Source organism: Cnephaeus nilssonii (genome assembly GCF_951640355.1).
Source record: "Cnephaeus nilssonii genome assembly, chromosome: 4".
Taxonomy (NCBI): domain Eukaryota; kingdom Metazoa; phylum Chordata; class Mammalia; order Chiroptera; family Vespertilionidae; genus Cnephaeus; species Cnephaeus nilssonii.
In genome coordinates, this window is record NC_137075.1 from 32,654,805 (window position 1) to 32,680,918 (window position 26,114).

At 54.8% G+C, this 26,114-nt stretch overlaps 1 protein-coding gene across 5 annotated transcripts in view; it reads left to right on the forward strand.

Annotated features, from left to right (window-relative positions):
• The window catches only part of ZFHX2 (zinc finger homeobox 2), a 34,409-nt gene extending 9,255 nt beyond the window's left edge, over positions 1–25,154 (forward strand). For 4 of the 5 annotated variants that reach the window (XM_079768510.1, XM_079768509.1, XM_079768511.1 and 1 more), the window contains exons 2-10: positions 7,232–9,315; positions 9,514–10,031; positions 10,776–11,016; positions 12,474–12,548; positions 12,983–13,041; positions 14,621–14,821; positions 15,238–15,364; positions 15,532–18,996; positions 19,268–25,154. In XM_079768510.1, coding sequence (XP_079624636.1) covers positions 7,281–9,315; positions 9,514–10,031; positions 10,776–11,016; positions 12,474–12,548; positions 12,983–13,041; positions 14,621–14,821; positions 15,238–15,364; positions 15,532–18,996; positions 19,268–20,247 — 7,701 coding nt within the window. In that variant the 5' untranslated portion in view covers positions 7,232–7,280 and the 3' untranslated portion in view covers positions 20,248–25,154. The remainder of the gene's footprint in view (positions 1–7,231; positions 9,316–9,513; positions 10,032–10,775; positions 11,017–12,473; positions 12,549–12,982; positions 13,042–14,620; positions 14,822–15,237; positions 15,365–15,531; positions 18,997–19,267) is intronic. The other variant, XM_079768513.1, reaches the window with a different exon arrangement.
• Positions 25,155–26,114: the final 960 nt, after the last annotated feature.

The following is a 26,114-nucleotide window of genomic DNA, read 5'->3' on the forward strand; positions in this document are numbered from 1 at the left end:
CTCATTGGGGACAGATAACTCGTCCAGTCTTGTGCCAAAGCAGGGAGACTTCAATGAGATTCAGTAGAATCTCGTCCAGTCTTGTGCCAAAGCAGGGAGACTTCAATGAGATTCATATGCAGATCAGGATCCAGCAAACCTCCATATACACACACTTACATACCTCTCTCTCTTCCTCCCTCTTCTCTGCCTTGTCTTTCTTTACCCTCCATGACACTCCTTTCCTGCCATTCTCATTTTCTCTCTTTTGGACAAAATTTATCTTGCACAAAGTAAGCACTCCCCAAATATTTTGGGGGGAGAGGAAGAGGTCTAGGAAAGATAGGTAGAATTAAAATGGAGGAATAGGAGTACTATCTTATGTTTTCTTTTAAATATAGAAGGTAAGATTTAGAGTCAGAGAAAATGATAGTCTTAAATTCAGGGAGAGGTCATACTATATTTTAAAAATATTTTATTGATTGATTGATTTTAGAGGAGGGGAGAAAGAAACATCAATTTGTTGTTCCACTTATTTATGCATTCATTGGTTGTTTCTTTTTAATATCTATCTATGTAAAAGCCTAAGTGACCATTGCAACCGAACGGACGACTGAACAGGCTGTGTGGGGTGACCAGGCTGGCAGGGGGGTTAGTGAGGGGTGTCCAAACAACCGAGCAGCAGGCTGCATGGAGTGACCAGGCCAGCAGGGTTAGTGAGGGGCGACCAAATGACTGAGCAGCAGGCTGCGTGGGGCGACCAGGCCGGCAGGGTTAGTGAGGGGCGATCAGGCCGGCAGGGGGGTTAGTGAGGGGCGACCAAATGACCAAGCAGCAGGTTGTGTGGGGCGACCAGGCCGGCAGATGGGGCAGTTGGGGGCAACCAGGCAGGTGGGGTGGGGCAGCTGGGGGTGATCAGGCTGGCAGGCAGAGGCAGTTAGGGGTGATCAGGCCAGCAGGGGGGCAGTTAGGGGCGACCAGGCCTGCAGGAGGGGCAGTGAGGGGCGATCAGGTTGGCAGGCAGAGGTGGTTAGAGGTGATCAGGCTGGCGGGGGGGGGGGAGGGGCAGTTAGGGGCATTCAGGCAGGCAGGCAGGTGAGTGGTTAGGAGCCAGAGGTCCAGGATTGTGAGAGGGATGTCCGACTGCCGGTTTAGGCCCGATCCCAGGGATCGGGCCTAAACCGGCAGTCGGACATCCCCTCAGGAGTCCTGGATTGGAGAGGTTTCAGGCTGGGCTGAGGGGACCCTCCCCCTCTCGTGCACGAATTTTGTGCACCAGGCCTCTAGTATATATATAATGATTTCAGAGAGGAAGGGAGAGGGAGAGTGAAACATCAATGATGAGAGAGAATCATTGATTGGTTGCCTCCTGCACGATCGCATATGGCCCTGACCTGCAATCGAACTGTGACCTCCTGATTTATAAGTCGATGCTCAACCACTGGGCCACCATGGCCTGGATTTTGATTGTTTCTTGTATGTGCCCTGACTGGAGATTGAACCCACAACTGTGGTGTATCTGGACTACCCTTCAACCAACTGAACTACCCGGCCAGGGCCCAGGTCATACTAGTTTTGATGCAAGTATTAGCTGCTTCTGCACCCAGGCAAAGTGCAAGGTTGGTCAAAGCTTTCAATCTCTGCTCTAGGATAATGGGGGTGTCTATAAGTCCAGCAGTCAGCAGGGCCAAGTGAGAAATGAACTCTGCTGCTCAGTAGACTAGATTTCAATCCTGCCCACCCAAGAATCTGCCTCGATTGAAAAGGGCAGCAATTAGAGGATGAATCCTGATCAAGAAGGGGCAAGGCAGAAGGAAAGCTGTCAGCCTACCTGCAAACACCTTGCTCCAGTATGTGGGAGGAGATAGTCAGGAGAGAAGGAAGAGAACTAACCCGATTGAACACTCAGTATGTGCACGTTCACAGGTTGCCTAGTCTAGTCTTCACCACAGCTGGTTAAGGAAGTCATCCTTATTCCCATTTTCCCTCGTAAGGAAACTGAGACTCAGAACTAAACAACTTTCTGTGGTTGCACAGCTGGTGAGTGGGGGAGCCAGGATTGACCCCAGCTGTGTCTGCATGAATCCAAAGCCCACGTTCATCCACTGCCTCAAAAAATATATCTCATCTAGCCCAGCCAGTGTGGCTCAGTGGTTGAGCGTTGACCTATGAACTAGGACAGTGGTCGGCAAACCGCGGTTCTTTGGCCCCTTGAGTGTTCTAATGCCACTTCTTCAAAATAGACTCGCCCAGGCCGAAAACCAACTTCTGCGCATGGGCCACGAAGTTTCAATCGCACTGTAGGTGCGCGCCCGCACGTGGTATTTTGTGGAAGAGCCACACTCAAGGGGCCAAAGAGCCGCATGTGGCTCGCGAGCCGTGGTTTGCCGACCATTGAACTAGGAGGTCATGGGTTTGATTCTAGGTCAGGGCACATGCCCAGGTTGTGGGTTCGGTCCCCAGTGTGGGGTGTGCAGGAGGCAGCCAATCAATGATTCTCTCTTACCATTGATGTTTCTTTCTCTCTGCTCCCTCTCCCTTCTTTTTTGAAATCAATATATATATTAAAAATAGCTCATTTAGCTAGAGTTTGTTTGCTCTTTATACCAACCACTCCCCCCTACGCAGTATGCACACTCTCTTTTCTCTTTCTCTCCCCCTCCTCTCCACGGTGGCCTCCTCTTGAAAGCAACAGGCTGAGTCAGAAAGGGGAGAGAGGCAGGGGCAAAGTGAGTATGGGAGAGAGCAGTACCTCAGGCAAGAATTTCAGCGAGGATAGAGAAAAGGTCCTAAAATTTGGCTCTGCGTTAGGGAAAGAGGACAGACTGAACAGTTGGAAAGTGAAAGGCAGAAAAACGTTTGGAAGGCTCTGGTGTGGGAATCATTGTGTGCAAATTTTAAGCTAATGTGTTGGTGCCCTCTGGCAGACTTCGCTGGGAAAGCCTTTGCATTGTCAGGTTTGGAAGGGGTTTTGCGTTTGTTTTAAGAGGAGGCCAGAGGAGAAAGCCCATCTATCCCCACGAGGCCTGTCCTCTCCTGTTCTTTCCTCTCCCTGCGGCCAGAGGAGAGAGGGGGCTGTACCTGGTGGTAGTCCTGATCTTACTGGGGGCCCCAGAGTGTGAGCTCCTCCCTAGCTTTGCCTCCTGTTCTACCGGCCAACCTGAACCCAGGCCCTGGCTCCTCTTAAGTGAGGGGCAGGCTCCTTCCTCATACCTCATGTTTTTGGTCCTTCCTTTGCCCTTTCCCCTTTGGCTTCTGTAATTCTCTGAAGTCTCGCAGTGACCTCCCTGGCTTGTGTGGTCCCAGAGCCTGCCTTTCAGCTGTCCACACATTGAGCCTTTCTCTCCACCTCATAACAGCTCTATTTATTTCGGTAGCTTTCTGGGTCCTGCTGTGCATCTTGGAGCCTTCTGGCTCCCTGGTTTCTCCCTGTTCTAAGTACTGTGTATCTGCCTTCTGAACAGGGAGTGCATATCAAGAAATAGGGATTCTCAGCCCGGCCGGTGTTGAGCATCAACCTATGAACCAGGAGGTCACAGTTCGATTCTGGTCAGGGCACATGCTTGGGTTGTGGGCTCGATCCCGGGGGGCGGAGGTGGGGTTGGCGGGGGGAGGCAGGAGGCAGCCGATTGATTATTTTCTTTCATCATTGATGTTTCTCTCTCTCTCTCTCTCTCTCTCTCTCTCCCTCTTCCTCCCTCTCTTAAATCAATAAAAATAAATTTTTTAAAAATTTAAAAGAAATAGGGATTCTCGACCAGCTTTTTACGGGGTACCTTTCTGTCCACCTCCAAAGAATATTTACAGTTCAGTGAAAGCAGCCCTTCCATACTTCCCATCTGGAAGGTGGGAATATACCAAAGCAAAATAAAAGTATCTTCTATTTCTCTATAGCTTCCCCCCCCTCCCCCTGTGAGGGGAGGGAGCATTAGGGAGGGAGACAGGGCCTTTAGGTTAGGAGTTGGGAGATTCATCTGGGGGATGACTACACCCTCAGAACTCTCCCCCCTCCCTTGGCTCCAGGCCTGCCTCCTCCCATCCCCCTCGGTGGCAGCAGCCTTGTAATTTAAAGCTCTCTCTGTCGCCTCTAATGTGATCCTCTCGTTTTATTGACTCTCTCTGCCGTCTGTGGCGCCCCTTCACATCAATCTCCGTTCTAATCACACCGCCGCCACTGCCTGCTCCGTCTCCCCTCACCCTCTCCTCCTGCCCCCCCTTGCCTCTACCCAGCTTTCCTTTTGACTGCCCCCCCCCCTACACCTGATCCATCCTCTTCCTCCTTCCCTCCCAGAGGCTGGAATGCCAGGGCCTTTGAGGGGTTGCCTCTTCCCTTTTCCCCTGCTAAGATGTGCCCCGAGGGAGAAGAGAGGCCCCTTAAGGAAAGCCCAGAACTAAGAGAAATGGCAGAGGTCTGAAGAACAGGATTCTATGTGAGGGTGACTTAGGCTTGTCATCTGGGTCTGCATCATCTCCAGAAAGAGATGAAAACTGGGTTCAAGGTCAGAAGGGCAAAGAAAGGGACTTGGAGATTCAGAGAGGGAAGGAAAGAAAGACCGAGAAGGAGGGAAATGGAGGGAAAAAAGTGAAAAAATAATTGCTGCAGTTAAAGGTTTGTAATAAATAGTGGGTGATGGGAGAAGCACAGAGAAGGAAGAGGGAGGAGGAGTTGGGGTGGGGGGGTGAACTGAGGCAGAGATAAATTTGCAATTGAAATTCTTTCCTGAAGAGGAGGAGGGGCAGGGTGGGAGGTGGGGAAGAGATTTGCAAGTTTAAACAGCTGCCGACCTACCCTAGGCAATCTGGGTCTCACACACAGGCTAACCCAAAGCTCAGCTCCTTTGCTTTCTAGCTACAAATCAGCTGGAACCCCCCCTCCCCCCCAATATTGGGAAGTAGCAGCTTTGGAGAGAGGATTTGGGGCTTAGGTCTTCCTAGCTCTCCTCTGAAGTTTGATCTAGAGTTGTAAGTCGGGGGCCAGGGAGAAGGAGTGGAGCTGGTCGATGTGATACAGGCAGGGTGGGCCAGGGGAAGACGATGCACTCGGTTCTGGCCTTGGTGACAGGGCCCTGGGAGGTTCTTCCCGTTAGGTGGGGCAGTGAGTGAATGGCACTGGGCCCTGCTGTGGGAGTGGGACAGTGCAATGTCAGATCCTCACACACTTATCCCCCCTTCCCCCACCCCCAGATTCTGTAGGAAGAATACCCTCCTCCCACAACTTCAGGGCTTCTTTCTGATCATTTCTGGAGGATAGACTCCCCTCCACCTAATTCCTTTACTTCCTTTTTGGTTCTCCACACCCCGCCCCCATTCCTCCACCCCTGTCCAGGTGCTTATTTGCATTTTCATTAGCATGCGGGTCCAGCCCCACTCGGAGCTCCTTAATGGCTTCGACTTCACGCCTGGCTAGCCCCCCAGGAGGGGGACAGAGTTGGGCCTGCAGGCTGGTGGGGCCAGACCGAGGACCCATTCCAAATTCAGGAATCTGGAGGTGACGGTTAGAGGTGGCCCAAGGAAGGAGAAGCCATACACCTCATCCCTTCCTTGAAGCACTCTGGCCTGAGCGCTAAAGGTTTAATCCTTAGAGATCTGCTGATGTTAAGAACTAGAGAGGTTGTAGGCCACTTGGGACAGGGAGAGAAGTATAGGATGGTGAGGCATGGGGAACTGGTGAGTTTGGGAGGGGGCCGGGGGGGGGTGTAGTATCAAAATAAAAAGGTTGGGAGCAGCATGCTGAGGCTTGGTACTTCTAGACGCTAGAGGGAGCCCAGGAATCCCGATTTCTAGACCGTTGGAGGCCCATTTTGCCTGTACTGTGTCTGAGGGACAGTCTGACTGGATGGAGGAGCCCAGGCCACAGCTTTGGGATGTAGCTCTGCCCTCCAGTCCTTTTCTAGTTTTACCACTTGGAGCTGAGTGACCATCAACAGCTCGCTCAGTCTCTCTGTTTCTTGGCTGACGCATGTGTAAAATAAGGTTATGAGATTAAATGAGATGATGTAAAGCATTGAACACAGTGCTAGGACCATCATGGTATATGTACCTTAATAGCTATTAGTAAGATTACTACTATTTTTTATTATCTTTTATCTCTTTGGGGAGGAGGAGGCTAATCAGATAAAAGCTGTTGTCTTCCAGCTGACCAGAGATGGGTCTGGAAGGTATCTTCGAGCAGCACGGTGCCTACAGGCCCATGGAAACTTCACTGTAGCCTCTCTGGCAAGAGGACCTTAACTCAGGGAAGTTACCTCTTCAGGGGGGTTGTTTAGCTTCTAGAGAGAAGGCCTGTTGGAAGAGGCTGTTTTTAAGCAGAGACTTGAATAACAAGGAGCCACCAGGAGAGCATTCCAGGCAGAGTACACAGCTTAGGCAAGGCTCGAAGGTAGGAATGAACTTGGTGTGTTTGAGACACAAGGCTAGTGGGCTAGAGCTGGCCAGCTAGGCAGTGGTGGGAGGATAGGCAAGCAGGTGTCAGATCAGATAGACCCTTTTGTAAATCAGGGAAAGAAGTTTGGATTTTATTCACAAAGCAGTGAGAAATCATTGATGGGTTTTAAGCAGAATATAGTATGATGTACATTTTAAAAGATGATTCTTTATGATGCCTGAAATTTGCTTTAAAATCATACAGGAAAAGGGGGAAGTGGGTAAGGATATAAATGAAACAAGATTGGCCATGAGGGCCATGAGTTGGTGACTGTTGACACTGGGTGATGAGTACAAAAATGTTCCTTATTTTGTTTGGTCTACTTTTATATGTTTGACATTTTTCATAATTGAGAATTAAATGAAGGCTCACCTGGATGCTGGGTGGGAGGAAATTGGACTGGAGGGGCAGTGGTAGAATCCATTGCATTAGCTCAGGAGAGAGATGAGGATGGCTGGGGCCAGGGTGTGCTGGCGTAGATGAAGACAAATGGAGGGATGGGACACATGTTTGAGAGGTTGCTGTCAATTGCGTATTGTGGAGCAAGAGAAATTTTTAGGTTTTTAGCTTAAGCAACCAGATAAATAGTTGTACCAAATTCTGAGATAGGAAAGATGGGGAAGAATAAATTCAGGGGAGGAATAAAGAGTTCTGATTTTAGACATGTTAAGTTTGAAGTGCCTGTTAGACACTAAGTGAAGTTTCAGTGTGGCACATGGCTACCTGAGTCTGGTGCTCAGGGAAGAGGGTGGGGCTGGCGTAGCAGGAGAGTCACTGCTGTCTCCCCGGCTACCTGACAACACGGCTCTCTCTGTGTTTCCCCTGCAGGGTACTGGCTGTCACGCTGAGATGAACCCCCAGCACTCCTCCGTCTGCCATGGCCACCCTTAGCTCATCCTCTACTGCTGGCACCACCCCACCCCCTGGGCACAATGCCCCGTCCCCGCCTCTGGACACCTCCTCCCCCAGCATCCCCCCTGATCTTGTCACCAAAGATCCCCCTGCTGCCCCCTCCCCCTCTGAGAGCATGAGGCCCTCAGAACCAGGGGGGCAGCCTCTGGAGTCGGGCTGTGGCCTCATCCCCCCAAAGGAGATTGGGGAGCCCCAGGAGGAGCCTGGCTGTGGCGGCTTCCCGCCAAAGGACTTGGGGGTGGAAGAGGACGAGGAGCAGAAGGCGGAAGGAGGAGGGCTCCCTCCTGTGGACCTAAGCAGCCATCTCTTCTTCTCAGCTGGCGGAGAGGCCTGCCTGGTGGCCAAGCTGTCCCTGCCAGGTGGCAGTGAACTGCTGTTACCAAAGGGCTTCCCCTGGGGTGAGGCGGGCATCAAGGAAGAGCCCAGCCTACCCCACCCGCCCCCTGCACACCTCACTGCCCTTCACATCCAACATGGCTTTGACCCAATCCAAGGCTTTAGCTCTTCTGACCAAATTCTGTCCCATGATACCTCAGCGCCATCTCCGGCCACCTGTGAGGGAAGGGATGGAGCCTTCTGGAGCTACCAGCTAGCACCAAACCCACCCGGAGATCCCAAAGATGGCCCCGTTGGGAGCAGGGGGGGAGACCACCGGGCACTGTTCTGGCTCTGCCTCCTATGCCGCCTGGGTTTCAGCCAGTCCCAGGCCTTCGTGGGCCATACACAGTCTCATGGGGTGAAGCTAACCTCTGCTCAACACCAGGGCCTAACAGGCAACCCAGCTGTGCTCCAGGAGGGGGATGAGGGCTGCATGGCCCTCCTAAGCTTCCTGGAACCAAAACCACCTGCTGGCCCCCCTTCAGAAATGCCTCTTGACAAGAGCAGCACAGTGAGCCTGGAGGCGAATGTAGCCCGGACTGAGGATGGCTGCCCTGAGGCAGAAACCCAGGCCCCTGTTCTGCCTACAGAAGACGTCCTAACCCTCAGTCCGCCTTCCCCATCCACTACCCCAGCCACTTGGGATCCCAGCCCAACCCAAGCCAAAGAATCACCACCGGCAGCTGGGGAGGCAGGCCCAGATTGGTTCCCCGAGGGGCAAGAAGAGGATGGAGGGCTCTGCCCCCCACTTAACCAAAGCTCACCCACCTGCAAGGAGGGGGGCACTCTCCCCGTCCCAGTGGGCTCCCCCGAAGACCCCAGTGAGCCACCCCAGCCCTACCGCCTAGCCGAGGACTACACCCCAGCCCCTGCAGCCTTCCAGGGCCTCAGCCTGTCCAGCCACATGTCTCTGCTTCACTCGCGCAATTCCTGCAAGACGCTCAAGTGTCCCAAGTGCAACTGGCACTACAAGTACCAGCAGACCCTGGATGTGCACATGCGGGAGAAGCACCCTGAGAGCAACAGTCACTGCAGCTACTGCAGCGCCGGGGGGGCCCACCCCCGCCTGGCGCGTGGAGAGAGCTACAACTGTGGCTACAAGCCCTACCGCTGCGACATCTGCAACTACTCCACCACCACCAAGGGCAACCTCAGCATCCACATGCAGTCTGACAAGCACCTGGCCAACCTGCAGGGCTTCCAGGCTGGGCCTGGTGGGCAGGCAAGCCCCCCAGAGGCACCGCTCCCGCCCTGCTCTGGGGACAAGGAACCCAAGACCAAATCGTCCTGGCAGTGCAAGGTGTGCAGCTATGAGACCAACATCTCTCGCAACCTGCGCATCCACATGACCTCTGAGAAGCACATGCAGAATGTCCTCATGCTGCACCAGGGGCTGCCGCTGGGCCTGCCACCTGGGCTTGTGGGGCCAAGCCCTCCGCCCCCAACAGGGGCCCCTGCCACTCCGCCTGAACTCTTCCAGTACTTTGGGCCCCAGGCCTTAGGGCAGCCCCAGGCTCCCTTGCCTGGCCCTGGGCTGAGGCCAGACAAGCCCCTGGAAACCCAGCTGCTTCTCAACGGCTTCCACCACCTCGGAGCACCGGCCCGAAAGTTCCCCACACCTGGTAAGCTCCCTGGCTCTGCTCCTCTTCCCCTTCGCGGGTCAAACTTGATTCCCTGCTCTCTCCCAAGGGCCAGCACCCGCTTAGGTAACACCAGCGCCCTCAGCATTATCCTCATTTACCCACCACCCACATTCCCGCAGACCAAACTGACCCTGCTCCGTTCCTTCCTTGGGCCACTAACCTGTCTCTGTCCCCTAGCCCCTGGCAGCTTCTCCCCGGACGCCCACCTGCCTCAAAGTCAGCTCCTGGGCTCCTTGTCCGAGGGCCTGCCCACCTCGCCGCCCCCAGATGACAGCCCGTCTCTGAAGGTGTTCCGCTGCCTGGTGTGCCAGGCCTTCAGCACGGACAACCTGGAGCTGCTGCTCTACCACTGCAGCATGGGCCGCAGCCTCCCGGAGGCCGAATGGAAGGAGGTGGCCGGTGACACCCACCGCTGCAAGCTCTGCTGCTATGGCACCCAGCTCAAGGCCAACTTCCAACTCCACCTCAAGACCGACAAACATGCTCAGAAGTACCAGCTGGCAGCCCACCTGAGGGAGGGCAGTGGGGCTACGGGCACTCCCTTGCCCATGCCCCTGGGAGATGGGACTCCTTATGGGTCCGTGCCCCCCCTGCACCTGCGCTGCAACATCTGTGACTTTGAGTCCAACAGCAAGGAGAAGATGCAGCTACACGCCCGGGGGGCAGCCCACGAGGAAAACAGCCAGGTGTACAAGGTGAGGGGGAGGGAGGCCTGAGGTGAGGGGCAGAGCAGCCGCCTCGGGGAGAGGGAAGTGGAGAGGGATGGGAAAGCCCAAGGTGGCAGAACTGGAGAAAAGGGCATGTATGGCCCAGCCGGCGTGGCTCAGTGGCTGAGCATCAAGCTATGAACCAGGAGGTCCTGGTTCGATTCTCCGTCAGGGCACATGCCCAGATTGCGGGCTCGATCTCCAGTGGGTTGTGTAGGAGGCAACCGATCAATGATTCTCTCTCATCATTGATATTTATATCTCTCTCTCCCTCTCCCTTCCTCTCTGAAATCAATAAAATTAAAAAAAAAATTTTTTTAAAGCATGTACTATGCACAGGATAATACACTGTTTAGGAAAAAAGACGCGGAGAAAGAGGCCAAGGATGGTGGACTCAGTCGAACAAAGTGAATCCAATATTTCACTCCGCTTTTCTGGTGTTTGGGGCTGGAGGGAGGACTCTGCTTCTGTTCAGCCCATCTTATCACCAGAAGTTTGAGAACAGAACCAGATTCCATTCACACACCAGGAGAGCCCAGGATGGGTCGGAGGAAGAGGAGATTGGGGAGAAAAAGCAGTAATACTCAGATGGCCTTAGGAAGGAATAGGGGAGCTCAGAGGGTGGAAGGGCGGGGTGGGGGTGCTGCTGGTGAGGCTCCCTTGGGGAAGGTAAAGGAGATCTGAAGGTACCTGTTCCTTCTGGGCCTGAGCTGCCTTTTTCCGTTTTTCCAGTTTCTTCTGGAGATGGAGGGGGCAGCGGCAGGGGCAGAGCTGGGACTGTTCCGCTGCCTGCTGTGTGCCTGGGAGACGCCCTCCCGCCTGGCCCTGCTGCAGCACCTGCGAGCACCGGCCCACCGCGATGCCCAGGCCCAGCGGCGCCTGCAGCTGCTACAGAGTGGCCCGGCAGCCGAGGAAGGGCTCTCAGCTCTTCAGAGCATCCTTAGCTTCAGCCACGGGCAGCTCCGGACTCCAGGTGAGGCGGAGGGGATTGAAGGGGTAGGGCTGGGCAGAGAGGGCAGCTGGCATGGAGCTGAGGGCTGGTGAGAAAGGGATACAAGGGGAACAGGTCTGCTCCAGATTTCAGGAACAGTGGGGCTGCCGAGTGAAGGGGGGAACAAGAGGCTGTTGGAGGGAGGAGGCAGAGAAGGGCGGGGACTTTGCTGGGTGGACAACAGAGAACAATTCTAGCTGGTTTGCTCAGTGGATAGAGCATCAGACTGTGGACCAGAGGGTCCCGGGTTTGATTCTGGTCAAAGGGGCACATACCTTGGTTGCAGGCTCCTCCCCAGCCTGGGCTCTAGTCGGGGTGCGTGCAGGAGGCAACCAATTGATATATTTCTCTCACATTGATATTTCTGTCTTTCCCTCTTCTCTCTCTCTAAAAATCAATGGGAAAATATCCTCAGGTGAGGATTAAAAAAACAGAGAACAGGAAGAGAGGTGAGGAGGAGTCACCCAGTGGTTCCAAGTACTGACCAGTGTCCTAGCAACGCTGGGTAGGGGGCGTGGGCAGGAGCTGGGCAGGAAGGACAGAGGCAGAAAGAAAAGAATGGGCCAGGACATATGGGAAACTGATGGGAGCTGTGGGCATGGTCTGAAGGCAGCCTCGGTGGGAAGCCCTTTCCCCAGCCTTTTCCTGTCTCCTAGAAGGTCTTCAGCCTGAAGGCTGGGCCGAGGGTCCCCCAAGGCAGCTGTTGGCAGGGTGTAACTGCAGAAACGGGGAAGGGCCCACCAGGTGCCAATGATCCAGAGGGTGCAGGAGAGGGGCCTGGAAGGGGCTGTCAGAGGTGAGCACAGCGTCCGGGATTCACAGAGACCAGTGGTGGGCGAGGCTGGGGCTCGGGCAGCAGGAACCAGGAACAGGCAGCATTGACTGTGCTAATTGAATTGCCAATATGCCGGCTGGAGTTAAGTGCCGGAGGGGCCCAGATCAATAGCTAACGATCCTGGCGCTAGGCTGAATGGAGTTAAGGAACTTTAACACTTTAATTAGGCCGCCACCGAAAATAAATTCCTACACATCTGTCAATTCTTACTTGAGTGGTAATCTCCTCTCCCAGTTAGACCTGCCGCCTCCTGCTCACTGCAGCTGCTTCCATGCAACCTCACCTTCCTTCTTCAGCACCCCTCCCTCTACATTTCTGGGCTCCTTGCTTCCAGGATCAGTCAAGACAAGGAGCTGAGAGTTTGGTCCTGTTTCTGTCACCTACCGCTGGGCTTGTTTGCTTCTCTTCAAGCGACAGGGGCTGGACTCCCAGGGATGATTTCCTAGGCTCTCCTCCTCTGTATTTCTTTTTTGTCCTCCCCTGCCTGTTGATTCATCCATCCATTTTCTCCCTCATTGCCTGGCTGCTTGTCCTGCTTTCTTTGCTCTATCTCTTCCCTTTCCTGATGCTTCATCTTTATAAGCTGACTCTCCCCTCTACACAGGGAAGGCTCCTGTTGCCCCCTTAGCTGAGCCACCCACCCCTGAGAAAGATGCCCAGAATAAGACAGAACAATTAGGTGAGTTGCTCATCTGGTTAATTTCCCTCCATCCCTTGCCCTCCCCATCCCTAATCCTAACACATTCTGAGATGCTCTTGGGAGTGTGCAGTATCCACACACCCTGCCAGGCCTGGGGTAAAGGAGCCAAAGTGACCAAAAGAAAGGACACGTCGGAGGGGAGGGAGGCAGAGCCACAGAAGGCTGGGTGCTTCTGTTCTCCTCGAGGACCCAAACCTGGCCATCCACTAACCCGGGCTCAGCCTGCTGAGCCGGCCTCCCCGCTGTACTCAGTATAGCTCTGTACGTTCCTGCCCTTCCTACCTTTCCCCAGAGCCCAGCCCCCTCCCCTGGAAGCTCTGTGCTACAAATCAGGTCACCTTAAGAGCTGAGGGTCTGTGAAAGGAAGAGGGAGGTCTGGGGAGTCTCTTAATCTCCTCTCCTTTCATCTTCAGCTTCTGAAGAGGCAGAGAACAAGACTGGCCCTCCTGGAGACAGTGCCAACCAGACCACGGTCAGAACTGGGGTACCTGGGAAGAGCTGAGGGGGGTCTAGTTTTACTGAGATCTACTCATGTTCTAAAAGCTGACATTCTAATCAGCAGGGCTTTACAGAGATTTCAGACCAAGGGTAGACCTAATTTTGTCGTGCTTGTGACTTATTTAACTCAAAATACATGATTTAAAAAATCCCACTTGGGCCCAGTTATGGATGTTCTGGACCAACAGGGAGCAGAGCTGGTGCCAAGGATGGAGCACAGAGGGAGACGACAGGAAGGATGGCAGGAATTTGAGGGAAAGGTGAAGAGAGAAGCTGTATTGAGGGCAGGAAAGATTGGAGGTAGGTGGAGGGAGGAGGGGAGGAAAGAAGTGAAGAAACTAAGCAAGGCAAAGACAAAAAACTAGCTGCCGCCCGGCTCTTTATTTCTGTTATGAACAGAAAGGCAGCTAGACGTGGCTGTTCATCTCCAACGGGAAGCCCTGAGCCTGGAGGGGTGTCCTGGCACCCCCTTCCTGAGGGTAGAGGCACCAGCCCAGATGATTCATCCAGACAGCAAGCTCTGCAAATCTCTGTCTCTGGACCCAGGCCTCTGCCTGGCCTAGGCAGGCCCCAGTAGTCTAGCTCTGTGGCCTGAAAGTATTGATTTTGAGTGCCTCACAGCTCTCCACACGGGAACTGCAATATGCAGTATTTATCATGGCTGCCTTCCTTCACACTGCTGCAGTAATGGCTATGTCCTCAGCTTCCCCTCCTCCTAACCCCTGCTCCCTCACACACCCACTCCAGATGTCTGCTCCTAGGCCTCGGTGCATTCAGATGAGCATCCCCTTCCTGCTGTGCAGGCCTGGACTGAGGGCACAGGGGGCAGGAGAGGGCGTGCGCCAGGGAGACAAGTGCAGGCTGGAGATCAGGCACACAGGTGACTCGGGGAAATAGAGGGGCCCCCGGGCTCCCCAGTCCCATCCTCCAGAGGTGTGGGCAAGAATGCACTAAGAGTCAAGCCAGAATGTCCTGAGCCACGGAGGGAGCTATGGTTATTGTTTGCATTAAGAAGGGAAGAAAAATAAAAGGAAAAGAAAGTGGGAACTGCTGAGCCTCTGAGGGAGAATGAGCTGGCTTCCGAGCAGACAGGTGGGGAGACACTTAGTTCAGGGGCCTTGGGGAGCGCAGTGGGTGCAGGAAGTGCCAGAGGGAAGGGGAACCGTTTCAGGGAGAAGATACAGGCAGTGTGAGGGTGGTTAAGGAAACTAAATCCCAGGGAGGGAGCTACAGGGCCATACTGTCAGCTGGAGAACTGAGTAGGGCAGCAGAGACAGGGAAAGCCAGACCAAGGAAAGACAGAGACCAGGATGGAGCACGAGGGCCAGACAAGAAAGAAGGCAAGGTGGGGCCTGGCTTAGGCCTTCGTCCCAGTCCGTGGGAAACCAGGGAGGAGCCAGCTTTCAGGACTGTGGCTGGGTCCACAGCGATGCCTTCCCCTTGGGCTCGCTTCTTTATTGGGAGAGGAGATGGTGCTGTGTGCAGGAGCGTAAAGGCTAAGTGATGGCAGGTCCCACCTGTGCCTGACACCCCCTCCGCCCATGTGCCCCCAGGTGTACTGCTGTCCATACTGCAGCTTCCTGAGCCCAGAGTCCGAGCAGGTGAGGGCTCATGCACTCTCCCAGCATGCAGTGCAGCCTAAGTACAGGTGCCCGCTGTGCCAGGAGCAGCTGGTGGGCCGGCCTGCCCTGCACTTCCACCTTAGCCACCTTCACAACGTGGTGCCTGAGTGTGTTGAGAAGCTGCTGCTTGTGGTGAGTACAGGTTGGGTGAGGACCCGTCCAGGGAGCCCTGTCAGGCGGGGCAGAGGGCAGGCAGAGGCAGGGGTGCCGGGCAAGTGTGTGTGTTGGGGGGGGGGGGGGTGTTGGTGAAGGAAACAGCATTTCACAGATTTCAAGGTGGATTTTGGAGTTGGAGGGAACCGAGTGGAGCTTATCTAGCTGCCTTACTCGCCTGAGAGGAGGCTAAGCATTTCCTTCACTCACATTAGGTCCTGAGAAGAGCTGTTCAACAGCAGGCCCGGCTGCCAGGCCCTCTCCTCTGTGGGAAAAGCAGAAGTTAGGTGGGAGGTCTGTCCAGAGACAAGACTGGAGCCGTGCAAAGGGGCTGGGCATAGGCACAGCAGTAGCCAGAGGGCGCGAAGGAAGTCACTGGGTCTCTTCCATTACAGGCCACAACTGTAGAGATGACCTTGGTGACCAAAGTGCTGCCTGGGCCCTCTCTAAGCCCTCTGGGGGATGGCCCCGGGCCCCTGGCTCCCGGGCCAGAGCCTGCACCCGGCAGAGACCCGGCAGCAGGTAAGGAAGGGGATGGGAAACCTCCCGAGGTGGCAGGAAAGGGGACCTGGGCTTCACAGACCAAGAAGGTCTGAAGGAAGGGAGGCAGGGATCAGTTGCCCTTGATATTGAGTGGGTGGGGTCTGACTTAAAGTTCCCTTCTCACTGCAACCCCTTTTCTCCCCTAGAAGGCCCTCAGCCGCCTCCAGAAGCCAGTCCCGGTCCTCTTCCTGAGCCTCCCCTGCCCTCAGCCGAGGCCCCAGACAAGCCCACAGGAAGCCCTGACCAACCCCCCTCTCCAGCCCCATCTCCAGCCCCTCGACCTGACGCCCAGGCTGAAGAAATAGCTCCTCTACCCGCCATGGCTGAGGAGGAAGAGGGGACTGCTGGGGAGCCCCGCCCTGCAGAACCAGCTCCAGCGGACTCGCGCCCCGCTCTGACCTATCGGAAGACCACCAACTTTGCACTGGACAAGTTCCTTGACCCTGCCCGGCCCTATAAGTGCACTGTGTGTAAAGAGTCCTTCACACAGAAGAATATCCTCCTGGTCCATTATAACTCTGTCTCCCACCTGCACAAGATGAAGAAAGCGGCCGTTGACCCCTCTGGCCCTGCCCGGGGAGAGGCTGGCTCAGCGCCTGCCACCACTGCGGCTACAGACAAGCCGTTTAAGTGCACAGTCTGCCGAGTCTCCTACAACCAGAGCTCCACCCTGGAGATCCACATGCGCTCAGTTCTGCACCAGACTCGCTCACGGGGGGCCAAGGCTGATGCCAAGGCTGAGGGGCCAGAGCGTGGCCAGGAAGAGCCCAAAGAAGGCGAGGCTGAGGGGGAGGCGGGCACTGAGAAGAAGGGCCCCGACCCCAGCGGCTTCATGTCTGGGTTGCCCTTCCTGTCCCCTCCTCCCCCTCCCTTGGACCTGCACCGATTCCCAGCCCCTCTCTTCACCCCCCCGGTCCTGCCCCCCTTCCCTTTGGTGCCCGAATCACTGCTTAAGCTCCAGCAGCAGCAGTTGCTCCTGCCCTTCTACCTCCATGACCTCAAGGTGGGGCCCAAGCTGGCACTGGCTGGGCCTGCGCCCCTGCTGTCCCTGCCAGCTGCCACCCCTCCGCCCCAACCCCCACCCCCAAAGGCTGAGCTGGCTGAGCGGGAATGGGAGCGGCCCCCCATAGCTGAAGAGGGAACCGAGGCAGGGGCAGCCTCACCCCCCGAACCAACACCCAACGAGGCAGCCCACACTGCAGCCAAAGCCCTTCTAGAAAACTTTGGTTTTGAGCTGGTGATTCAGTACAATGAAGGGAAGCAGGCTGTGCCCCCTCCTCCCACCCCACCCCCACCAGAGGCCCTGGGGGGTGGGGATAAGCTGGCCTGCAGGGCCTGTGGGAAACTCTTCTCTAATATGCTCATCCTCAAGACACACGAGGAGCACGTCCACCGCCGCTTTCTGCCCTTCGAGGCCCTGAGCCGTTATGCTGCTCAGTTTCGAAAGAGCTATGATAGCTTGTACCCGCCCTCTGCAGAGCCCCCCAAACCTCCTGATGGGTCTCTGGATTCACCTGCTCCCCAACTGGGTCTACCCTTCCTGGTGCCCGAGCCTGAGACAGAGGTGGCACACCCCCCTGAGGAACGAGGCCGGACAGGACACTGGCCCCCAGAGGAGGAAGAAAACGCCAGAGGGACTCTTCCTCCCCTGGTGCCTGCAGGCCGCCGATTCTCCAGAACCAAGTTCACAGAGTTCCAGACCCAAGCCCTGCAGTCTTTCTTTGAGACCAGTGCCTACCCCAAGGATGGAGAGGTGGAGCGGCTTGCAAGTCTCTTGGGCCTGGCTAGCCGTGTGGTGGTAGTGTGGTTCCAGAATGCCCGCCAGAAAGCTCGCAAGAATGCCAGCGAGGGCGGGCCTGCACCCACCACAGGAGGCACTGGGGGAGTCTCTGGCTGCAGGCGCTGCCACGCCGCCTTCTCCTGTGTTTTTGAGTTGGTGCGACACCTTAAGAAATGCTATGATGACCAGCCCCTGGAAGAGGAAGAGGCAGAGAGAGGGGAAGAGGAGGAGGAAGTCGAGGAGGAAGATGCAGAGGAGGAACAGGGCCCGGAACCCCCAAAATGTCCCAAGGGCCCATCACCAGAACCTCCAGACAGGGAAGAGCTGAGCCAAGCAGAAGCAACAAAGCCAGAAGGCAGAGAGCCTGGAGGGAGGGCGTCTCCCTCACCTTCCCCAGCCCTCACCTGCGACCAGTGCGCCGCGTCTTTCTCCAGCCAGGACCTCCTGGCCAGTCACCGCCGACTGCATTTCCTGCCGTCTGTGCAGCCCGGGGCTGCCCCCCACCTCCTAGATCTACCCTTGCTGGTGTTTGGGGAGCGAAACCCCCTGGTGGCAGGCACTCCACCAGCGCCAGGGCCGCCCCTCAAACGGAGGCACGAGGACGGCAGCCTGTCCCCCACGGGCAGTGAAGCAGGGGGTGGAGGGGAAGGCGAGCCCCCCAGGGACAAGCGCCTGCGCACCACCATCCTGCCCGAGCAGCTGGAGATCCTGTACCGCTGGTACATGCAGGACTCCAACCCAACACGCAAGATGCTGGACTGCATCTCCGAGGAGGTGGGGCTCAAAAAGCGGGTGGTGCAGGTCTGGTTCCAGAATACCAGGGCCCGAGAGAGGAAGGGCCAGTTTCGAAGCACCCCCGGGGGAGCGCCCAATCCAGCGGTCAAGCCCCCTGTCACACCCACCCCTGCACCCTTCCCCAAGTTCAACCTCTTGTTGGGCAAGGTGGATGATGGGACTGGGAGGGAGGCCCCCAAGAGAGAAGCACCCGCTTTTCCCTACCCCACGGTCACCCCTCCTGCGGGGCCCCTGCCTTTCCTGCCTCCTGGGAAAGAGGCCACCATCCCACCACCTGAGCCACCTCTACCTCTCCCTCCTCCCCTTCCCCCCAGTGAGGACGAGGGCCCAGAGGAACCCACAAAAGCTTCTCCAGAGAGCGAGGCTTGCAGTCCCTCTGCAGGTGATCTAAGCGATTCCTCTGCTTCCAGCCTGGCCGAACCAGAATCCCCTGGGGCTGGAGGGACCAGTGGGGGACCAGGTGGGGCTGGGGTTCCAGATGGAATGGGGCAGCGGCGCTATAGGACCCAGATGAGCAGCCTGCAGCTGAAGATCATGAAAGCCTGTTATGAAGCCTACCGCACCCCCACCATGCAGGAGTGTGAGGTGCTGGGGGAGGAGATTGGGCTGCCCAAGAGAGTCATCCAGGTCTGGTTCCAGAATGCTCGTGCCAAGGAAAAGAAAGCCAAACTGCAGGGGGCAGCCGTTGGCGGGGCTGGGGGCAGCAGTGAGGGCCCCTCGGGAGCCCAGCGCACTGACTGCCCCTACTGTGATGTCAAGTATGATTTCTATGTCTCCTGCCGAGGCCATCTCTTCTCCCGCCAGCACCTGGCCAAACTCAAGGAGGCGGTCCAAGCCCAGCTGAAGAGTGAAAGCAAGTGCTACGACTTGGTCCCAGCACCCGAGGCATCTCCGGCTCCCAAGGCCCCACCTGCCACTACACCCGCCTCTGCGCCCCTCGGGGCTGCCCCAGCCCTGCCTCGCTTGGCCCCAGTCCTCTTGCCTGGCCCAGCTCTGGCCCAGCCCCCACTGGGCAGCTTAGCTCCTTTCAGTTCAGGTGAGTGGAAGGTTGGGAGGAGCTGGAATTCAGAGAGCATTTCCCTCTAATAACATGCCCTTCCTTTTCCTTCTTGACTCTTCCCATCTCCAATCACCTGTGGTCTTCCTTTGCTTCAGGTTCTTGGGGGAAAGAAGGGAGGAAAGGGTCATGGAGGCTAGTTGTGGGAATGGGTGGGTGAGGCTGGAGGTGGCCTAGAGCAGGAAAGAGGCGGGGCCAGGAGGTGGCTAATCCTTCATCATCCCTTTCATCTTCCCTTTCATCTTCCTAGGCCCTGCAGCCTCCTCAGGCCTCCTTGGCCTCGCCACTTCGGTTCTGCCTGCTACCACAATGGTCCAGACTGCTGGCCCAGGCTGCCCCTTACCTCAGAGATCTGTGCCCGACCAAATCAACACCTCCACAGCAGGCACCGCTGACCCTGCCCCCGGCCCGCCTACTGAGCCCTCTGGGGATAAGGTCTCTGGTGAGCGAAAACCAATTGCAGCCCCCACCAGCTCCTCCACTGATGCCCTCAAGAACCTCAAAGCATTGAAGGCCACTGTCCCAGCCCTGTTGGGGGGCCAGTTCCTGCCCTTCCCACTGCCCCCTGCAGGAGGGGCCACACCACCGGCTGTCTTTGGCCCCCAGTTACAAGGAGCCTACTTCCAACAGCTTTATGGCATGAAGAAGGGGCTATTTCCAATGAACCCCGTGATACCTCAGACCCTCATCGGACTACTCCCCAATGCCCTCCTCCAGCCCCCACCCCAGCCCCCTGAGCCCACAGCCACAGCACCTCCAAAGCCTCCTGACCTGCCCGCTCCAGGGGAGGGGGAGACCGGGGAGGCGGATGAGCTGCTGACGGGCAGCCCTGGCATCTCCACCGTGGACGTGACCCACCGCTACCTGTGCCGCCAGTGCAAGATGGCATTTGACGGGGAGGCTCCAGCCATTGCTCATCAGAGATCCTTCTGCTTCTTTGGGCGGGGTTCCGGGGGTTCCATGCCCCCCCCACTGCGGGTGCCCATCTGCACTTACCACTGCCTGGCATGTGAGGTGCTGCTGAGTGGGCGTGAAGCCCTGGCCTCCCACCTGCGCTCCTCGGCCCACAGGCGGAAGGCGGCCCCGCCCCCCGGGGGCCCACCCATCGTCGTCACCAACGCCACCACAGCTGCCACCGCTGCCGTGGCTTTTGCCAAAGAGGAAGCAAGATTACCTCACACGGACTCCAACCCCAAAACTACTACTACCTCTACACTTGTAGCTTTATAAACAGATGAAAGATAAACCAAGATCTGGGGAGAGGGAGGGCCTCAGGGCTCCCTCTCTTACCCCAAGGGGTGTTTAGTGGGATCTCAAATCCCTCACCCCAACCTTTAGCTCGCCCACCTCCTGGGGATCTCAATCCCCACCCTCAGTGGGCTTCACACACCCACTTCCAGCAGAGTCCTGCCTCCTCCCCTGCCCACACACACCCCTCCACTCCTCCTTGCCCTGTGACTTCACAGACATCCTCATCTTATCGTCCTTATTATTCACTCATGTCTGCTCTGCTCAGCATACACAGAATCTGTCCTTGATCTATCTTCCCACAGCTTTTTCCCCACTGAATTCCCAGTCACACCCCAACTCCTGTAAACACACACGAGTACATGTTCTCCCGTGCTGTTCCACTGACTGAGAAAACACCAAAAAAAGAAAAAGAAGAAGAAAAAAAAAAAGATGAAAGAAAAAGGAAACCCCAAGACAGAGAAGGGGGAAGGAAAATAAACTGTCGCTCCCCCTTCTCCTTCCTGCCCCCTTGTCTAGAGCGCCATACCGCTCAAAAACTTTCCAAAAACCCAGTTGGCTCCCAATGTTGGAGCCTGGGATGGGCAGGGAGCCCACAAAACTAACCAAACTTTAGGTTGGCGGGGAGAAGTGCTCCCGGCTCACTCTCCTCACATCCCCCTAACCTCCTTGTCTGGCAGGGAGCCCCTGTGGCCTGGACTCTAGGGGAAGCTGCCACCAGGGATCCCTCTGTCAACCCCCACCCTGCACCCTGAGAACTGCAGTAACTTATTCTCAAAGGCTTTAAACACAGAGATCCTCTCAGCAGCCGTGGGCCTGCCCCTTGTCCCAGCCCTGCCATGTGGGGGTCCAGCCTCTGGGACCGGCGCTGCCCACCAACGGCAAATCCAAAGTTCTTTAAAAAACAAAACAAAAACTGAAACACACACACAACCAAAAAAGAGAGAGCGCACACATGTGCACAGGAGTGAGAGATGGAGAGACCAGAGGAATGAACTAAAAAGAAACTTGGAAAATACAGAAAAAAAGAAAAAAAAAAACACCTGAAAACTCTCCCACCAAACAAGTGGTTTTTCCTGTTTGTGTCACCTCCCCCCATTTTAAGGGTTTCTTTAAAGCACCTCATCTTTGGAAGGTCAAATGGCTTTAAGTCCTTGCATGGGTACGGTGGGTGACCCTGGGGACAAAGTAGTGCAGCCTTGCCCTGGTCGTGCAGGGTGGGGGCGCTGGTAATGGGGAGAAGCCTGGAGATGGGGAGACACATCCTTGCCCCTGAATTGAGTATTTGTCAGGAGAGGTCACATCCCCATCCCCAGATGTGGGTTAGAAAAGCCGGTGCTGCCAGAAACACCGTGGTAGTGTCTGGAAGAAAGGGGTGGGTGGGCAGTTTGATTTCTGAGTCTTGGTCATGCTTCCTTTTCAGGTAGCTAATCACCACTTCTTACTCACAACTTCCATAACCCACTCCTTTCCCTCCCTACTGGCCCCTTCACATTTTGGCCACTTCTTAACTTTTGCACTCGGATGTCGAGTGTGACTCGACACGGTTAGCATTAGAATAAAGGAATCGAGAAAAAGCAAGCGAGTGCAAAGGGTTAAACCTCTTTGCCTTTGGGGACCCTTGTTCCCCATCTGTATTCTTCCCCCTGGTTGTATGCCCTGGCACCTGTTCCCTTCAGCCCCCCTCCAGTAAGCAGCATCTGCTGGGAGCACCCCCAAAGGAGTCAGGGTCTGTGGTGAGCCCCATGGGGGGCCAGAGCATGATTGCAGGGTGATGGGTGGGCAAGGAGCTGACTAAAGCACAGGTGAATCTCTGATAGGGTGATATCACCAAGAGGAATGACCTGGGACAGGTTCCCAACTCTATCCTAATTGTCTCTGTAATCATCAGGTGGTAAGTGAAATAGGGTGGAGAAGCACAGAAAAGCCCCCGAAACTTTCTCCTACTACCCTGCCCCTAAGAACTCCCCTTTCGAGGGAGTCTGCTTCCAGACTTCCTCCTCCCGGCTTCCTCCGCTCCCATTCTCTGTTTCAGACGCGCACACATCCAGCCAGCCCTGTGTTTGGACTTCCCAGTCTGTCACTCCTCTCTGTGGGCATGTTAACACCGAAGCAGTGGCTTATTGCAGAAAAGATGGGAGGGGAGAGGAGGAAGGAAATGGCTGTCCCTAGTCCCTGTCCCGTTCACTTCTCAAATTAAAAGCTCCAATTCTAACAAACCAGGGTGGGGTGGAATCAGTTATTCTGACGATGCCAAAAATGCCACTTAACAATGCAGGCAGGAGGATAGAAACTGGCCTACTGTGGTCTTGCTCTTGCTGCCACCTTCTCTCACCTCTCAACATCTCTTTCGCATCCTTCCCTTCCTCCCTATCCCTTTTCTCTCTCCTGTTGAAATTCTGTGTATAAAACTATTTTCTTAGCAGCATGTGTATGAAGAAAGAAACTTTTTTCACTCTTTGCTTTCTGGGAATGTGACTTGTGTATAAAAGTTGAAAACAAACCAAAAATTTTTTTTGAAGAATAGGAAAAAAAGAAGAAACATTTTAAAGAAAACCTTGGCGAACACCTGGCATGGGATGATTAGAGTTGTGCTGCCATGCATTTTAGGGATTTGCAGCCAGTGTGGCTTGGCTTTAGTTAGAACCAGGAATGTTTTCACCAGGAGTTAATATCGCCAGAAACCCCTCCTCCTCTGGCTATATTACATCATCTTTACACCCAGATACCCTGGCCTGGCGATACCAGGGGCATTCACAGTTGTAGACAGGAGCAGCTGTCCTTACCAGGAACCTGTGACTTGGGGGACAAGATCCGGCTGCATCTGCTGACGGGTCAATCAACATGCTTCTGGAGGGTACACCACGCCGTGTCCCCAGTGGCTGGAAGCATTCCCCCAGCCCCTTTCTCCGCCCAGGAGGCCTCAGCGCTCCCACTCCAGAGATGCTCAGTGAGCAATTCTGATGGACAGAATGCTCGAGGTGAACACCTGGGTCAAATCGTGTTGCTTCTGTGCAGTAGTAAACCCAGCTCAAGTGCCTGACACAGCAACACCTATTTTGTAGGTAATGCCACAGCCCTAAAGTGAGCCTGAATTGGTGGTTCCTAAGATTGGTCTTCCACGGCTTGGGGCATAGGCCTTGGGTTTCTGACATAGTGGGTCCTAAAACATCAAACTTCTGATTCACTCTACTTTGTCAGTAGAAAGACGGGGTGGAAATGATCTTGGCTGTCTTTGCTCTAAATCAGTCTGGGTAGGGATGACTTAAGGTGCTCAACTCTTAAGTGAGAACAAAATCAAAGTCTGTCTACAGAAGAATATGACAAAAATCTGAAGCCTTAGTGGCCAAATGGGGCAAAGTCTGCAATAAGACCACAAAAAGACACCTGTTCTTCCCCCGACCCTCTAGCCCCTGAGTGGACTTATGAAGCATGCACAAGAACAGAAAAAGCCGATTATTCCAGGCACAATAGCACCTACCTCCTTACTTCCTTGTATTTGTTCCTTAATCACTTTCAGGGCTTATAGACCAGATCACTGATTCCCAAAATCATCACCACCCTGATCTGCTTTAAGAGACATTCACTCAGGCAATCATTCAGTCACCCCTGTGTAATATTCCCACCTGAAGTACAGAGCTCTGTGTATAACACTGCACCAACAAAACAAGCAAGCACACCCTCAGAAATAGCAGCAGAACCGTGTAGAGAGAGCTGCAGGGATACCCACAAATGTAGCAAGTATAGGGCACAAGAGACATGTCCCAGACCCATCACCAACACACCCCTAAGTAGAAACACCCCCCAGTACATATTTTCTTCACACAACAGTAGGTAGGAAAAGGTTATACACAAGGAAGTGTAACATGCCAGAAAAAGTAACCATATGTTGAACATGGGGAAAGGACCTTGCATTCCTTTGGAGTGTGACACTAGAAAGGAGAGGGATGTAGAAATCAGGAGGAAACTTTGGGGAAAACTTATGTGCAACACTGGCATAAACTGGGCCAGGTGCTGGGGAGCATTTCCAGGTTGTGGCGGAGAGCTCAAACCACCAGTGGGGAGCAATAGTGAGAAACTTGTAAGCCAGGAGGATGACATTTCTAGAAGACTGAGTAAGGAAGAAATGCCCCCAATACCAAGAAAGCTCTTGCTACAACAAAGGTATAGACTCAGCCCTAGCTGGTTTGGCTCAGTGGATAGAGTCTGCCTGCAAACTGAAGGTTCCCAGGTTTGATTCCAGCCAAAGGCACATGCCTGGGTTGCGGGCTCAATCCCCAGTAGGGGCGTGCAGGAGGCAACCGATCAATGTTCTCTCTCCAACACTGATGTTTCTATCTCTCTCCCTCTCCTTTCCTCGCTGAAATCAATAAAAAAAATATATAAAAAAAAAAGAAAGGCATAGACCCAGCCTCAGGGTCATTACAGCTTGGATACATTATGAAAAGATTCAGATGAAAGAAAAGCAAGGGAGAGGACGTGGGTAGAAGACCTAGATTACGCTCATCAAATTTTCAGAAAGATGGGAAGTGATCCCCAGGGAACTCCCAGGGAGAGACTAACCTTAAGGGAAGAACATATATGTGGTATGTATTCTCCATAAACACGACCCAGAGAGCCTTCCACATAAATGACAGACAGCTCCCCAGCCATGGAGAGGCTGCCTGGCTGGAAGCTAGTGGGGAAGCAGATGGTTATCAGTGCACCAGAAAGAAGGTGAGGGGGAAAGGTGACCCGAGATGGACTCATAATCCTCCCCAACCATACACACATTCCTACACAAACCATGGCTACACCAGGACAAGCCCCAGCAGGCGCTGAGCACTGCCCACATCTACCTGCACCCTGTCTTTGCCACTGGAAGGAGCCGCACCGTGCTCACTCCTGGAGAGTCCACCAAGTGCTCAAACGACAGCATCGTCTGCAACTTGCCGAGTATCGGCAGCAGGCTAGGCCCGGCACTACGCTCACCTACTTCCGAGACCGGGACCCTGACCAGCCTCAGAGAGAAGTGTAACCAGGACCCATCCTGTCTGAGCCATAGAACCCACCCCAATCTGACCAGATCCCAGAGAGCAGCTTCCTGATAACTCCTCACTAGTGGTCCTTAGTGGTGAGGCTTTAGAAACACACAGCAGCCAACCACCAGAATCTGGGGTGAGGGGAAGAGGACATTTTGAAAGAGTTCCATAAGGGAGTCTTCAGTGATAATTACTGCCAATGGGAACTACAGTTCTCACAGGTTAAATCTGCCTGATTTGACCTCACAATCACCCCTTTCCTCCTGCTGCCCCACTTAAAACACACATCCCACAGCACATATATATCACATGTGTGATGACATAGACACGACTGTGGTTGGGGAGGAAGAAGAAAGTTGCAAAAGGCATGGTAACTCCAGACTAGATCAACTGTCCCACAAGGTGACAGACATCCCTTTGAATAGTGTTTCTCGGCGTTTCGGCCCCGTGGCATGGTCACTTGAGTGCTGGTTTAAAATGCACATTCCAGGACCACGCCCACTGAATCAGAAACTCCAGAAGGGATTGTGTGCTCTCTGGAATCTGAGGAACACTAATTTAGACTACTCAGCCCCAAAACATCTTTGACCTGCCCCCAACTCTCAGTACCCAGGGCCCAGCCCTGCTACACCAGGGGCTGTCACCCAGGAACCTCGCATCACCTGAGATTATCTTCTTCACTGTCCTGACATCAGCCCCACCTCCAATAGTTTGGAAATCTGACAGAGTCTTCTGCTTATGGTGGCTGTTCCTGAGCAGGAGAAGAGTTACCACCATTGTCCACTCATTCCCTTGGCTGAACGCTTCACTGTGAGCCTCTGCTACGGA